Source organism: Rhinichthys klamathensis, unplaced genomic scaffold (assembly GCF_029890125.1).
Source record: "Rhinichthys klamathensis goyatoka isolate OS25496 unplaced genomic scaffold, OSU_Roscu_1.1 h1tg000737l_1, whole genome shotgun sequence".
In the NCBI taxonomy this organism is placed as follows: domain Eukaryota; kingdom Metazoa; phylum Chordata; class Actinopteri; order Cypriniformes; family Leuciscidae; genus Rhinichthys; species Rhinichthys klamathensis.
In genome coordinates, this window is record NW_026607149.1 from 105059 (window position 1) to 122500 (window position 17442).

Here is a 17442-nt window from a genome sequence, read left to right on the forward strand (position 1 = left end):
CTACCGGTCACAATTGTGACCGTAAACAAATTTACAAGTCTTACGAGCAAAATATATATGCAGGAGTATAATTCTCAAAATATATCAGTAGTAGACCCTTTAAAGAATATATGTACAAAATATGATAGTTCTATATGTAAATTAAGATGTTTTATATACTACTTTTTGTAGTAGTCTGAGGAAGACATCTTCTTCTAGATGTGCAAGCAGGAAGTGAACTGATCTGGTCATGTGACCTTTCACACTAGTCACATGACATTAATTGATTTTAATCAAGACAATCTATTTTGTCATTTAAAAGTTGAATTTCTTGCCCAAAGTCAATAAAAACATTTTTAGAGCTTCCAGAAATAAGAAAAAAGCTGCGGCCACAATTGTGACCGGTGGGATTAAACGGGTTATTAAATAAGGAAAAACAATGAATAGCCTACATTCAAGAAGTTTTCTGCATAACAGGATGGTATTGATGTGGTGGTTTATTTCGTGGTGTGTAATTATATCCAGCTTTTCAGGACTGGTTGAAGTTACGAGCGATAAAAAAAATGAATGGATGAATAAGAAAATTGCGAGCTTGACCTGTTTGATATCAAAGTCCCCCGGCTGTAGTCAATCATTTTATTCCTTAAAACTCATCTTTGATCACAAACATTATATTTAAAAGTTTTTTTCCTTGAATTCCTCATGCCTTAAAATACCTTGAATGTAACTCTACACCCTTGCCTCATTAAGTATACATTTCTATATTTATCCTACCGGATATAGCTCTGATATTATTTCCAAATGCAAGATCTTTGGTGTCTCTTCTTTCTGTGCTGTAAGTTCGAGTGGGTGCATTTTCCATCAGATGATTATTATGCGATGCACCTCTAATATGTCCGTTTCCATCTCTGCAGACATGAGCTAATGCAAGATCTGCAACATTCTTTTAAAGGTCTAAAAGGTGTCAAAACAATATCTATTTCTATCTATCTTTAACATCTTGCTGCCTAGCACAGACCAAAACATGTATAGGAGGGTGTAAGTTTAGGAGGGTGCACCCTTGCCTCATTTAGTATACACTAGTGCAAAATGCCGTGTAAAATATTTTTTTTGTGTGTGTTTTTAGCAATTGTTGGTTTGGTGTGTTTGAGTGCTCATTGTTACAATTACACAGCAAAAGTTCAATGACATTTTTATTTGTGCATGGTAGAAAGCATACTGATACTGACATAATGATGCATTGGAGGATATATTTAGAGTGGATACAGATACATGCCTGTGAAAGATAGCGATAATGTTAAGCATGACAGTAATATATTTACATGGCCGTGAAAGATAGCGAAAATGTTAAGCGCACCAGAATTAAATAATATATTAAGAAGTAAAAACAGCTACGCTGTTTATTTATAGATAGATAGATAGATATTAAGAAGTAAACAGCGTAGGTTTAAAGAAACATATTAAACTTTTACGCAGTTAATCTATTTTGCAGTTCCTGCCTCTGTTGTTTTCGGTTGCAAATTGCTGTTCACAGGCTTGCAATGCTTTTGGCCACATTTGTGCGCAAAAGCCGTGCCAAAAGTATAAGCGCGGAAAAAATGAAAGTTTGAAGAATACAGATCCTATTTATTTTGCGGGCGATTTACACCTTTACAAATCTTCTCTTGCACATGCAAATTTAATTTACGCTTGCAATCTTATGTACGCTTTCACAAATCTTACCCTGTGCATGCGATTCTTGATGTCATCATTTTACCTTCATAGATTTGCTGTCACACGATCGGTAAGAGGATTACTATACTCGTTAAGCTCGTTAAAGCCTGCTATATACTGTTGAATAGGCAGGGCAACTATTTACCATAGCATATTAAACATCACATAGTTAACATATACATGCTAACTTCAGCGCGCATGACACATAACGTTAATAGCATTTACTACAAATGATGGCCGTGAAAGAGACTGCGAACGCATTAAATATAATATTAAGAAGTAAACAGCGTAGCTGACTTGCAGATTCAGTTAACAAATGAATAAGCGCGACGATTCAGGGAGCAAATCTGCTTTCTTCGTCCCTCTGTCTCTGGTCCTGCGCTGTGCTCACTCAGTGTGCAGTGTGAGAGGGGGAGTGGCCAGCGGCTAGAGCGGCAAAAACCAATGTGTGCTTCTTTTAGCGATATATTTAGCGATATCTTTTGCATTTCTAATCCAAACAACGTCAAACTGGGCACTGCACTTACTCGTGCCCGTAGCAAGACACCTGTCAAGTTTGAGATCCATCGGACTAACGGTTCGAGAGATATGCGATTAACAGACAGACACACACACACACACACACAGACAGACAGACAGACGTTCCTGTAATTTATAGATAGATGGTTCTATGAATATGCAAATGAGCCCCGCCTCCACTCACTCACAGCAGCTCAAAGATCCACTCGTTGACGATCACATGTTGAACAGGAGTGTGCGTTTACCGAAAAGCATCGTTATCCAACTATGATGGCAGTTTCCATTGAACTCTATTGATAACGACGGAACTTGCGACCATAGTTGGCTTTGGGAAACGCACCCCTGATTGGTTACACAAGGTAGTTTGTGATGTCAGAAACACCAGCGATTTCAAACAGTGTTTTTGAGACTGTCTTTGGTTCACTGCACTTTTAAGGAGAAAATACTCAGCAATGCTGTTGTGTTGACTTATGAATTTGCACATGGTTTGTCTTAAAGCATATTAAAAACATCACATAGACATACAAGCTGGATTTTCACCGATTTGCCTCAAGGCAATAAGACCCGAAAACAGGCAGACTCCAACTGCAAACTACAACACTGTGTTCGCGAATATCACACAAATTATCTCTCAGAAGTCTATCAAACAGTATTTTAGACATATATGACATGAGGAAAATAAACTATTGGCTACCAGATAATGTGGTAACCATAGACTGTAAAAAAAAAAAAAAGGTGGTAACCGGTAGAAACCAATGAATGCATGAACTCGCGATTCTACAAAATATCCTTTAAACTTTATACCAGGTCCTAAAGCAAAACTTCAGTTTCAATTTCAGTGCTCAATAATATAGTCACCATAACATCTTGAAACTTGTGAAGATGAATATCTGTATTCTGACTATGTTTGTTTTGGTCTTCAGTACCGGCTGGTTTGGCTCTGTTCGCTCTCCCGCGCGTTCGCATTCGAAAATTCGAAATTTGAATTCTCCACCAACGGTTTTTCATCAGGCGCATTTTGCGCATGCGTATACAGATTTTGTATTTAGCATTTATTCAGTAAACAGATTTTTCACGTAGATTGACTGAGCGCACAATTAAAAAATGTTCGTTGAATACCAATTTTAAATTTTAAGTAAAGACCTATGATCAGTAGGCTACAATGCCTTTTTGCATGGTGATAATTAGGCCTATGTGTAAGTCAAAATTATGATTATTTTTACAGTGCAGGAAACTGACACCTTCCTAAACATATGTTTTGGTCTGTGTAAAGGCTAGGCAGCATGACTGGATAGAAATAGATTGTTTTGACATCTTTTAGACCTGCAGAGATGGAAACGGACATAGCCTATTAATGGTGCATCACATAATCATATCTGATGGAAAATACACCCACTCGAACTTACAGCACAGAAGAGACACCAAAGATATTGCATTTGGAAATAATCAAACGAGCATAAATATAGTATTAAATATAGAATTTTTTATAGAAATCAATTACTTGCAACAGGAATATTACAATTAATGATGATATAAATGAATTCTATCAATGAGAACTCATAAAGAAAAGATTGATAGGATTAAAAAAAGGAATAATTAAATAAATAAAAGACAATCAAAACCTAATAAATCGAATAAATTTGCATACAAATATTTTCACATACACCAACAATGTTTTGTGTTTTGTAGCCTAGCAATTGTCAGTTCACAATGCTCATCGCTCACAATGCTCATCTAACACATTGGGCCTCTTTCACGATTGGGCATTTCTCAGATTAAGGGCCAAATTGGGTTGCTGCAATTTTGAAAATTAAAATCCCAAATTTGACTAATTGGTATACATCAAATGATCAGTCCTTAAGTCAGGAACAACGTTATGAGCTTGGTTGAGACCATAAGATAAGGGAATTTATGATTTTTTGCCATTTTTTTTAACTATGTCAAGTAAATGTGTCATTACCATCACATCATCGAATATACATATAAAAATAAAACTTAAATGATAAATCAGTGCTTTTAAAACATTTTGTGGTTTCACACGGAATCTATTTTATCTTGAACTTAATGGGATTGTTGATTTTTACTTGTAAGATGAATTATAGTCATTTAAGTATCTACATTTCTGATTCATCAATCTACCCTAGCTTGGAATATAAGCTTATTTTAAGTAAATGCCATATATCAAATCTTTTTTAATACAGTGATAATTTAGACTGTCCAACATTGTCAGATATATATAATTGTAGGATGTTTTTGTAATGTATACATAATTTATTGGCAAAAATATGTATGGTGATCAGGGCCGTGCACAGGGGGGTAGCCCGGTGGCTAGAGCCACTGCCCTTCTGCCCTCATCAGCTGAGGTGCCCCTCTCGCCCCCCTCCCTAACCCTCCAGAGGATTTCCATAAAAACGTTGTTATCGCTCCAGAATTTTCGCACGTTAAAAAATAAATACGACCTCACGTTATGTCAATCACACTTGCACACTGCCTCCGAAACTTTCGTCCGTCATAAAAAAAATCGAATCGGGTAAAAATCTAATCGAACCGTAGCCAGTTTGAATGGAGTTTGAATGGTGTTTTGACAATTCAGAGCCAACGAATCACGAATACGAAAAAACGCAGTGTGCAAAGGCCTTTATTCTGTATTTTTTTTCTGTGCGTGCACCTGCGCACACACACACACACACACACAACCCGACGCGTGCAGCCCTGCACATAGACAGAGCAGCGCGCAAGGACTGAACTGAGCTCTCTTTCGCGTCTGAATGGACAAATACACACAACATTATGTCTAAATGTCCGTTTTGGAGAGTATTCACGTAAACGCAGTCAGTTATGTCTTTACAGAACGTACAGTTGTGAGAATATTGGTTGTGCATCAGTGCAATTGGATCTGCACACTCGGTCTTAAAGTGACAGTGCGTAATAAACCTAATGCCGTCTGTGCACTTAATATTAATCAAACAACAAAATAAAAAGAGAAAAGCATTCACTGCTCTTTAATAGCTTTAATAAGGATTAATTATATTTTAATTCGTACAAATAAATATGTCTGCTTGAAAGAATAAAGAATGATGTATGTAAGACTTTAATTTTAAGATATTATTTTATGTCACAGTGCTAAATATGTGTCTGTATTGCATGTTCAAACTTTAAAAATTATTAATATTATCAGGTTAATAGATGTTTTCTACGGGAATATATAATGGGTTTGGACATTTTAGAGAAATTCTAAATTAATGCATTACAATTTAACACTAAACCCATTAAATTTTAGTCGACTAAATCTACTGTAAAACCTTATTGTATTTCGTCGACTAAAACTAAAACAATTCAGATGACTAAAATATGACTAAAACTAAATGGCATTTTAGTCAAAAGACTAAGACTAAATCAAAATTTGCTGTCAAAATTAACACTGATCTAAATAAATAGTACCTTAGTATATTAGCTACTGTAGGTTACAATGGGGCTAAAGGCACACCCTAACATTTGCTGATTGCAGAAAAATATATGTTTGAAAATTGATGGAGCAACAGATTTTGTGTGAAAATAAATCATAAAGGTGGTTTGTTAGTTTAAAAATCGTATTAATGTATGAGGTGGCAAGGAGGTAGCCTACACACGGGGTAAAACCAGCACAAAAGACACATAGTATTGATACAAATACTTTGGCTAAATTAATATACTTTTAATAATCCCTAAGTTGATAGTATAGGTCAAACTCAAAATGGGGGGGGGGGGGGGGGGGGGGGGGTGTCACCAGCGTGTATGTTGTCAGTCAAACTCCTTATAGTGCCCCCATTTTTTGGTATAAGCCACTGCCCTTCAAAATGTCTGTGCACGGCCTGATGGTGATGGTGATGATATTGCCGTTCTGGTAATGACAGTTTGTTGCGGTGATGACATATCACTGATCATAACCTATTGTAATTTAAGAGCCTAAGTGACTTCAGACCAAAAAAAAAACAAAAAAACACACCAGGTATTAATTGGTTTAAACATCATAGTTTAATCTGATTATGAAAGACCAAACAGGAACTGTGTGTATCGGCCGTCATCACCACCACAACCTGTCATTACCAGCACAAGCTGTAATGTGCTGGTAATGACTGTGCTGGTAATGACATTTTTTGTCAAAAAACTAGCCTTGCTAGCAAAGATGATGACTAAGCAAGTGTAGCTAGCTTTCTGCATGTAATGTACACCATTTTAACTATTAAAGTGATAAAAATAATCCCAAAATGTTGAAAAAACCCAGAAATACAACACATATGGTAATGACGCATAATAAGTGTACATGCCCAACACAAAAAATAAAGAGTAGATTTACTTAATTTTCTGGACATCAAGGCATCAGTCTTGCAGCTTGAAATCCATGTGCTCCACTATGCTATTAGGTTACCATGGCTACCAAATAAACTTTTGATGAAAAAACAGTTAAAAAGTGCCTTTATGCAGAGCGTGTTGGTAATGACAGCTAAACCATGGGACAGGTAGAAATTAAGCAAAATAAAGTACAAAATGCATATATATGCTTAATCTGTGCATGTAGTTTATTAGTTCAGGTAACATTTAATTTATATGCATATTTTTTTTCATTAATTTGTGATAAATAATGTTTGAGATATGGCACGACATGTGAAAACTCTGGTGGCGGACAACACCAAAACACAGATATTGTACCACAAAACACCAATAAAATGTGTTAAAATCATTAGTAAGAGCAGCCATAAAAAAAGTCTAGGCTTGTTTTGGTTTATACTAATTAGTGGTTCTAAAATGTATTAGATTTAATTCGTTTTAAATAGAATTACGCCCTGTGGACAGAAATAGGCCCGAATTCTGGGAAATACCCGATTACGAAACTGTAAAAACATTTTTGCATAAATTGCTGCCACAATTTACAGATGTTTTTATGTGCAACATGTACACTGATATTCATTGTGCTTGCCTTTCAATTTGAGCTGAAGTTTAGTGCTGCATTTGAATATAGTTGCAGCAGAAAACAGTCAGAAAATAGAGTGCAAACTATGAACATTATGAGGTCATGAATATGAATCCCATCTTGAGCTTTTTGGACAAGCTTTGAAATTTATATTTCAAGAAATCTTCTTTTTGCCATTTAACATGCGCCTTATAATGTGCACATAATGTGTGGCAAGGTTAAAGTCACAAACACATTGTTAACTTCGGCTGTTTATTTTGTGTTTAAAGATGCAGAATATTTTAATACAAAAACAATAAAATAGATATATGAAGCTTTTATGGCCACCATAAATTCAAACAAGGACAACAACAAAAAATGCTACCATGATGTGTCATTATTTGTTTGAATAATATATATATTTTTCACATTACAGAATGAGAATGACAATGTTTGCGTTCCAGTAATGAGATTTCAAGTTCAAAATCTGCTTCATCATGAAGTCACAATTCCAAAAACTGAGGTTTAATATAATAACCACAAATATGCATATCACACAAATACTGGATGATGAAATAGGGGGTTTTGTTTAAAGATATAACTAAAGTGTCGATGTCAATAGATAATTATGGTCTAAACGAGGCAGGTTTTAGGTCAAAACTAAATGTTAAAATAACGCAAATTAATGTCCATGTATCTTCCCCACTACGTAATATAGCCTATTTGTGTCTGTACTCTTACTTAAGTAGTTGATTTTGTCCACCACTGTTTGTTATATGGATATTTTTGAATATGATACATCCAGGGCATTTTTGCACCAAGTCTTTTTTTACATCATTCAGCTAAAATTATAAGGTTGCATGGAAATCCCTGTCTTCCTGATAGCTATCATTTAGTTTCAAGGAGTCAAAAGTTCAGACTGTGTTCAGCCGATTTTTATCTCATATCAAACAGATGCATTTTCTTCAATGGTGAGTATGTGAAAGATAAATAAACTCAACAACATTTGTATGCTCCTTATCGATGCAAAAAAATCTCAAGGGAACTGTATTGGTGGTAAGACCAAAATATTTATACTTTCACAGTTTTACAAGCGTTTACAAAAAAGCAATGTTTCATGTCAAAATACTTCAGATGCAAAAACAAAATATCAACCAATATTGTAACCTTTTTTCATGTGTTTTTTTGTAATCTAACAATATGATGCATGTTAGTGAGGTTTGCATGTTGATTACACTTCCTGAATTCAGATGCAATATGAGTTTTGCATTTTAGTTAAACTTTAGCTGTGTCTGCAGTGATACACCTACAGTCACGTAACCTTACACTCTTAAAGATACAGATCTCCTCTTAATCATCCTGTGACGTGATCTCTGCTCAATCTGACTACTCAAGGCCAAGGGACGTCTATTTGATCAAACTATACCTAAGACCAGGGAAGCAAACTTATGTGGTAAGTACAGACGACTGTAACTCAGTTTTTATATTAGTGACTTTTCCTTTGTGTTGAAACGAAAAATGTATTTCAAATAAATATACCTCTCAAAAATGTAGTCTGAATGGCATAACTTCTAGACAAAGTGTGATCAAGCACAGGAAAAAAAGTAAATATTAAAATGAAAGAAAAATAAACCATTTGGTTTTGTTATCTAATACAATGACTTTCTGACATTTTTAAGTGTGACTTTCATGTCTGAATATATTTTTAGCGCATTATGGCTGTTCTTTAGTGTTACTTTTTAGAAAAGTGTGTACTGAAGTTGCATTGAAAAAAGCTAAATAAATAATAAATCCAAGTATTTTTATTAGATAACAAAACCAAGGGGCATGGTTTATTTTTTTATTTTTATTTTTGTAATGCAACTTCTCCTGTGCATGATTATGCATTTCCTGCATATAGTGCCCTAAAAATGTAGACATGAACGTCACATTTAAAAATGCCTGAAAATGTTGCATTTTAACTCTCATATAAGTTGTATGAGATGTCAATCTTGCTATTTTTCAGAGTCCTTTCACATGCAAAATGACAAACCACTGGGTCATTTTATCAGTCTACATTGTGACGTTTCTAATCGGCTTGCCGGCCAATCTCCTGGCCATATGCACGTTCATAAAGAAACTCGGTGACAAACCCAGTCCGAGTGACATCCTTCTCCTCAACCTGACGGTGTCCGACTTGGTCTTCCTTTTCTTTCTGCCCTTCAAGATGTATGAAGCCGCCGCAGGAATGCACTGGTACTTACCCCAGAGCCTGTGCTCAATCACATCCTTCTTCTTTTTCACCACCATTTACACCAGCTCCCTGTTGCTCATGGCTATAGCTGTGGATCGCTACTTAGGACTGGCCTTTCCGTTCAAATACAGACTCATGCGAAAGCCTCTTTACGCCTCGGTTGGCAGCGTCTTAATCTGGCTGATCAGTGCCGGTCATTGCAGCATCGTATTCATCATCGTCCATATGCCAGAGAACCGCACTGAACCCAAAACCGTCTGCTATGAGAACTTCACCGAGAAGCAAAAGGAGGTCTTGTTACCAGTTCGTTTTGAGTTTTTTGTGGTTATTTACATCCTACCGCTCTTAGTTTGCATCTTCTGCTATATTAACTGCATCTGTATCTTGTATAGCAGGCCTCACATAGCCAAAGTGAAAAAGCAAAGGGCCATTGGGATGGCGTTGTGCACGCTGACCATCTTTTTACTCTGTTTTCTGCCCTATAACATGTCCCATCTGGTGGGTTTCAGCAGCAACAACAGCCCGCCGTGGAGGTACTACACACTCCTGCCCAGCACGCTCAACACATGCCTCGATCCATTCGTCTTCTACTTCTCATCCTCCACTTTCCGTGAAAGCGCTACGATCGCTTTGCTCAAGAAATGGTGTTTTAGGCATAAGAAAGATAAGTGTGAAACTGACCTGAAGATTATTTCAAAATGAACAGCTTTTGCACTTGAATGTCACTATTATGTCATGGCTTCATGCATTTTATATCTTCCTATACTATAGTAAGCCATTGAAAAAGTCTGTAAGATTTTTAATGTTTTCGAAAGAAGTCTCTTCTGCTCACTAATGCGACATTTATTCAATCAGAAATACAGTAAAAACAGTTAATAATGTTTTTTAATACATAATATTTTTTTTTAATATAACTGTTTTACAAGTTCATATATAGTAAAGTGTAATTTATTCATGTGATCAAAGCTGAATTTTCAGCATCATTACTCCAGTCTTCAGTGTCACATGATCCTTCAGAAATTATTCTAATACACTCTAAAAAAATGCTGGGTTGTTTTAACCCATCTTTGGGTCAAATATGGACAAACTCAGCCATTGGGTTAAATGTTTAAATTACATTGTTAACCCAACATTTGGGTTTGTCCATATTTGACCCAAATTTGGGTTAAAACAACCCAGCATTTTGTAGAGTGTGATGATTTGATGCTCAAGAAACATTTCTTATAGTTATGCTGCTATATATTTTTGTGGAAACTGTGATACATTGTTTTTTCAGGATTATTTGATCAATAGAACAGATTCCAAAGAACAGAATTGATTGGAATTTTCTTTTTTTTGTAACATTATATATGTTTTTACTGACACTTTTGATAAATTTTACGCATAAAGCAGTGTATTTTATCCTCTAATCAACTAATGCAGATCTGTACCCATAGGAAAGAAATGAATAAGGAGACCAAATAGTTTCTTCTTAATAAAAGAGCACAATGAAATGCTTCTCCTCTGTTTCAGAAAAGTTTCACAAACTGTTCTAACATTTGCTATGTTGGGCTGTATAACCTTTATTTAAACATTCAAAGTCTGTCTTGGTGAACTCTCCTTTTCTAGTTTAATTTGTCAAACAGTGAATAAACAGAATGAGTTCAAATGATGAGAATAGTCTGAGATTTTATTTGAAATTTTGTCTTTGCATGAACAATGATTCGGTTTTGATCTGAACTATTTTTAACCTCAAATGTGCATGATTGGGATAGAGACTAAAGAAATCAAGGATCTTTCAGGCAACTTTTGTTGGCTTTTTAAGTGGGATCAGATAACCAAACACCTGTATATACATGTTTAGACACGGTGTTTGCTTCTCTTTTGTTTTAGCGAGTTCCGGCCACTCTTCGGCATTCGTGCATCTTGTAGGCACACATGTAAAATATACCTGCAAAACAAAACAAATGCGTTCCATGAGACCAACAGCACATTTTGGATATCAGACTAAAAAAATCATTACTGACCTGCAAAAAAGGTCATGAGCAGAGCGACCCAGCCCAGAATGTAGGACCATGAGAAACGCCAATCACCAAAGCGCTTCCCGAGGAAGTTCACCGTCACGCCGGTGTAGATTGCCATAGCGAGCAGAACAAAGAGTGCTGGAGGAGAAATGAATGAGACAGAGCGGTTAAGATGACTTACAGTCAAACCAAAAATTATTCAGACACCAGATATCATTTTTTATATTTCTTTACTAGTGGGTGCAGGACACTATAGTTCATTTATGTAAGTGAGGATAGCAGAATAAAATAAACTGTGACATATTATACCACGAAATTCTTCATACAGTGACTACCAGTAACATTTATACAAATTTGGGACCAAAAATGATTCAGACTCTTTGACCTGAGCATGTTTTGCGTCAGTGTTTTTTCTTTAATTGCTAATGCTCTTTTTACACCACAGACTGAACAACATGAAGCATTGCTTGGTCACTGGTTGAGCTAAACTGGTATTATCTAATTGTGTAGTTAAATTGAACAGCTGACAGATATTCAACATAATTCATTTGTGAAGGATGGACAGGATGGAAGGATGGAATTACATTTAGCCAAGGCTGCAAAGCCGACTCCGTGTTACAAATATGTTGTGACCTATCACTTATGCCACTAAAGATTGCTTTATTAATAATCTTCCTGATCAGTTTCATCATCCCGGTTAGCATAGAAGAACTTGCAACAGAAACTTTTAACTCTCACTTTTCCAGCACTTTAGACACAGTTGCTCCGTTGCGCTTAAAGAAGATTAAAGAAAATAGTCCAACGCCGTGGTACAACGAGCACACCCGGGCCCTTAAGAGAGCAGCCAGAAAAATGGAGCGCAACTGGAAGAAAACTAAACTAGAGGTATTTCACATTTCGTGGAAGGAGAGCTCGATTGCTTACAGAGAGGCTTTAAACGCTGCTAGATCTGCTTATTTTTCAACCCTAGTAGAAGAAAATAAACATAATCCTAGGTATTGTTTTGAAACAGTGGCTAAACTAACGAAAAAGAAAGCTTCAAGCCCAGAAGTGTCCAAGCAACACAGCAGTGATGACTTTATGAACTTCTTTACTTCTAAGATCGATAATATCAGGGACAAAATTATAACTATGCAACCGTCTACTACAGTATTCAGGCAGTGCATTGTAGTCTCCCTGAGGAAAAATTTGACTCATTTGTTGGTATAGGAGAGGAAGAATTCTGCAAACTCGTTAAATCATCTAAATCGACAACTTGTATGTTAGACCCTATACCGACTAAGCTACTGAGGAGATGCTTCCAGATGTCATAGATCCTCTTCTTACCATCATTAATTAGTTTTTGTCTCTAGGATACGTACCAAAAACCTTTAAGCTGGCTATGAATAAACCGCTTGTTAAAAAAACGCAACTTGATCATACAAAATTAGTCTATTACAGGCCGATTTCGAATCTGCCTTTTCTATCAAAGATTTTAGAAAAAGCAGTATCCTCACAACTGTGTTCCTTTCTTGAAAGAAATGAAATCTGCGAGGATTTTCAGTCCGGATTTAGACCGTACCATAGTACTGAGTCTGCTCTCATTAGAGTCACAAATGATTTGCTCTTATCATCCGATCGTGGTTGTATCTCTCTATTAGTGTTACTTGATCGTAGTGCTGCATTTGACACCATTGACCACAACATTCTTTTAAATAGACTAGAAAACTATGTTGGCATTAGTGGAATTGCACTAGCATGGTTTAAATCATACTTATCTGACCGTTATCAGTTTGTAGCAGTAAATGAAGAGATGTCTTATCGATCACAAGTTCAGTATGGCGTACCACAAGGCTCAGTACTAGGACCATTGCTGTTCACTCTGTACATGCTACCATTAGGAGATATCATTAGGAAACATGGAATTATCTTTCACTGTTATGCCAATGATACTCAGCTGTGTATTTCTTCAAAACCCAACGAAACTTACCAATTCACAAAATTAACGGAATGCATAGCTGATATAAAAATTTGGATGACTAGTAATTTCCTACAACTAAATTCTGAAAAAAAAAGAGATTCTAATTATTGGGCAAAAAACTTCCTCACGTAATAACCTAGAATACTGTCTAACACTTGATGGCTGCTCTGTTAAGTCTTCGTCGTCGGTTAGGAGCATGGGTGTGCTCTTTGATACCAATCTTTCATTTCAAAGTCACGTGTCTAGTATCTGTAAAACCGCATTTGTCCATCTTAAAAATATATCTAAAATATGCCATATGCTCTCATTGGGAAATGCGGAACAATTAGTTCATGCGTTCATGACATCAAGGCTAGATTATTGTAATGCTCTACTGGGTGGTTGCCCTGCACGCTTAATAAACAAACTACAGCTAGTTCAAAACGCAGCAGCTCGAGTTCTTACCAGAACCAGGAAGTATGACCATATTAGCCCGGTTCTGTCAACACTGCATTGGCTCCCTGTTAAACATCGTATAAATTTTAAATTATTGCTGATTACTTACAAAGCACTAAATGGTTTAGCTCCGCAGTACTTGAGCGAGCTCTTAACACATTATAGTCCTTCACGTCTATTGCAATCTCAAAATTCCGGCCAGTTGATAATACCTAGAATATCAAAATCGACTGCTGGCGGTAGATCCTTTTCCTATTTAGCACCAAAACTTTGGGACAGTCTTCCTAACATTGTCCGGGAAGCAGACACACTCTGTCAGTTCAAAGCTAGACTAAAAACACATCTCTTTGACCTAGCATCACATAATACATTATAGACTTCTCTAATTCAATGTTAGGCTGCATAGGTTAGGTCAGCCGGAACTGGGAACACTTCCCTTAAATCCTAATGTACTCGTTACATCACAAGAAGAATGGCATCTACGCTAATATTAGTGTCTTTGTTTATCCTGAGGTTTTCCCGCAGCCTGCCGTATCCAGATCTGACGAAGGAGATTCGCCTGGACCCGATGACAACACAGTGTTAAAGTGCCAACTAGCCTCTCCCTATGGAGGATCCCTATACCACTCTACAGATAAAGCGTTGTGAAATTTCGGTTCGCGTACCAACCCCGAAGTGATAAAATAAAATTCTGTATCGAAATTTATAGGCGAGACAAGTAGTTTGTTTAGGCATGGTTTGTAGGGAATTACAAACCTGCGCACATATATTCAAACGCACATAACTATAGAAATTCTTAATGCGCATGTGAACGCCATCAGCGTTTATCACAGGTTCGCGTTTAAAGTCTGTTTAGAGAGAACGGTGTCGAGAGGCCCCTAATTTAATAATAAATGATCATTTCAACGGAAGTGAATCAATCAAAACTAACTTTAGCTGGAAGTAACATTATTCAAGAACCGCTATAAAACCAAACCAATCTCTGTTACCTTAAATTATATGTTTATGTTAAAAGCACTATATAAATGAGGATGACTTGACAGAACCAGTGAAATATCAACTGATCTGATAACTCTGACTTCTTGTCATATTTTATTACCATTTTCTAAACTATAGCAAATAAACTGTGATAATGTGAGAAATGTTGAAGGTGTCTGAATACATTTTGGTTTGACTGTATGTCAGCTCACACGAGTCAGCCAATATGTCACTGGAAGGGAAAGACTTACTGGAAATAAAAAACATGATCCCTGCAGCAAAGGAACGGTTGAATCGCTCAAAGGCGGAGAAGTGAGCGAAGGAGAGGATGCCTGCGATGATTCCCGCGAAACACGACACCGCCGAGAGGATCATGAAGGCCCGGGTTGCGTTCCAGTAAGCTGAAATGAGAGACAAAGAGAGAGATGGACACAGTGCTAATTCAAAGTGCTTTACATAGAAGAAATAAAAAAAATCAAAAGAAATAACAATAATTAAAACAGTTTAGAATAAAGAAATTAAAATAATCAAAAGAAATAAGAATAATTAAAACAATTATAAAGGATATTTGAGACTATAGACTACTATTTGAATTAATGCATTTTCTTTGCATGACACATTGCCATTACAGTAAAGAACGCCTCTTTCTGTGTTATCCTGAACATTGCATAAACATTTGTTTCATGTGACATTGTACAGGCTTTCATAGACAAACGGCCGTCGGAGAAGGTACCATTTAAAAAAAATTTTTTTTTGTTTTTACAAGCACATTAGCAATAAAAAAGTGATTATTACATGAAAATTCTTAGATTTTGATTCATACCCCCTTTAATTATTCTAAAGAAATAAATATGAAAATGTTGAGAGTTTCATGGAAATGTTCTGAATATTCTACCATTTCCTGTTTAAAAAAAAAAGGAAAAGCTTCATGGAAAACCTAAAAGTGTTAGAATATTACACATTTAAAATAGTAATTTTCAGGCCTGGACATGTCAGTGAATAAAATCTCAATAAAGTAATAGAAATGTCAAACTAACAGCCAACATGTTGAGAGTTTTTTACTTTTTTTCCTGGCTAGTTTATGTTCAGAAAATATGAATGATACATCAGAGAATTTTAAAATGGATTTCCAGGCATGGAAACATCATTGAAAATAATAAATCTCATTGAAAATATAAAAATAGAAATGGATATGTCTATAATGTTACGCTTTACTCTCAAATTTTTCAGTGAAATCTCTGCGATATGATTTTCTAGTGATCAGAAATTACTGAAAAATAAGTTATGGAAATGAATCAGTAAAAAGGCGTGGGAATGCTTGAATAACGTGCAGCAAAATAAGACTCTAGAATCGGAGTTTACACATTTATTTGATTAAAGAATACAGTAAAAACAGTAATAATATTTTTACAATTTAAAAGACATGATTTCTGTTGTAATATACTTTCGAATGTAATTTATTCCCGTGATCAAAGCTGAATTTTCAGCATCATAACTACAGTCTTCAGTGTCACATGATCCTTCAGAAATCACTCTAATATGATGCATGAAAGTGTTTAAAGTTTAGTGTAAAGTGTTCTGTCTGGCGCTTCATACATGGGATTTTAATTTCAGTTAAGACATTTCTCCTTTTCTAAACTTAAAGGGTTTAAATATTGAGTTGGGTTATATTGAACCTGAGTGTATGAGAGAGGGGGGCGTGTGTGTTTGGGAAACATGTTTGAAGACAGTCAGTGACACTATCATGCAGGCCTTGAATAAATACAGTCACACACTCACCGATACTGTCGGTCTGTGTGTAGCATTTGCCCGACATGCAGTATCTCCACAGGCCCTGGTGAGCGAAGCTGCCGGACAGTCTGTACTGCATCCAGTAGTCCGTCGCCGTCGAGACCACCAGCAAGATGTTGCCCATGACGGCACAGAACAAACCCCCTCCCATGAAGCTGTACATCCTGAGGAACACTGGAGCTGTGCTGAGATCAAACACTAGAGTCAATTACACAGCACTCTAAAAAATGCTGGGTTGTTTCAACCCAAATTTGGGTCAAATATGGACAAAGCCAAATGTTGGGTTAAAAATGCAATTAAAAAAATTACAGTTGAAAGTGACAGTTGAAGTTGGGTTAAAATTTGAAATTACATTTTTAACCCAACATTTGGGTTTGTCCATATTTTACCCAAATTTGGGTTAAAACAACCCAGCATTGTTTAGAGTGGCACACGTGCTCATTATGCAACATTACAAAACCATCAGGAACGTACACTTGCTATATTTCATGCTTACACTCGACTTGCTTGCACAACTACATGTCAACTAACTCTCATTAGAGTGTTAGTAGACTGTAGGTTACATTCTAAAAAAAATGCTGGGTTGTTTTAACCCAAATTTGGGTCAAATATGGATTAAAAATTTCAACCCAATGTTTGAGTTTGTCCATATTTGATTTTGACCCAAAATTGGGTTAAAACAACCCAGCATTTTTAGAGTGATAAAGTGCAGGTTAGTAGAATAAGTTATATGTACAGTAGTTGTAAAGTTACTGATAGTCAGTAGAATATCTGTTGAGGAGCATCAAAATAAAGAGTTTTTAAGCACTAATACTCTAATGACTGATAGTTGACATGGAGTTACTTATAGTTAGTGAATGGACCATCGGAATAAAGTGTTACACTCAAAAATCCAAAATAG

At 36.1% G+C, this 17442-nt stretch overlaps 2 protein-coding genes across 2 annotated transcripts in view; one reads left to right on the forward strand and one right to left on the reverse strand.

Annotated features, from left to right (window-relative positions):
- The first annotated feature begins 8518 nt into the window (after window positions 1-8518).
- On the forward strand, window positions 8519-10106 carry si:ch211-231m23.4 (free fatty acid receptor 2). The gene is made up of 2 exons (XM_056242643.1): window positions 8519-8594; window positions 9147-10106. Exon 2 carries the CDS (start codon window positions 9165-9167, stop codon window positions 10074-10076), a length of 912 nt encoding a protein of 303 aa, XP_056098618.1. The 5' UTR covers window positions 8519-8594; window positions 9147-9164; the 3' UTR covers window positions 10077-10106.
- Window positions 10107-11148: 1042 nt separating this feature from the next.
- lim2.5 (lens intrinsic membrane protein 2.5) overlaps window positions 11149-17442 on the reverse strand; it is a 103703-nt gene continuing 97409 nt past the window's right edge. The window contains exons 3-6 of the mRNA XM_056242635.1: window positions 16530-16726; window positions 15002-15151; window positions 11381-11515; window positions 11149-11304 (exon numbers count right to left, since the gene is read on the reverse strand). Coding sequence (XP_056098610.1) covers window positions 11243-11304; window positions 11381-11515; window positions 15002-15151; window positions 16530-16704 — 522 coding nt within the window. The 5' untranslated portion in view covers window positions 16705-16726 and the 3' untranslated portion in view covers window positions 11149-11242. The remainder of the gene's footprint in view (window positions 11305-11380; window positions 11516-15001; window positions 15152-16529; window positions 16727-17442) is intronic.

Bases quoted from the DNA above. Each gene is read 5' to 3' on its own strand.
- si:ch211-231m23.4 (XM_056242643.1), top strand. From the start codon at position 9,165: ATGACAAACCACTGGGTCATTTTATCAGTCTACATTGTGACGTTTCTA.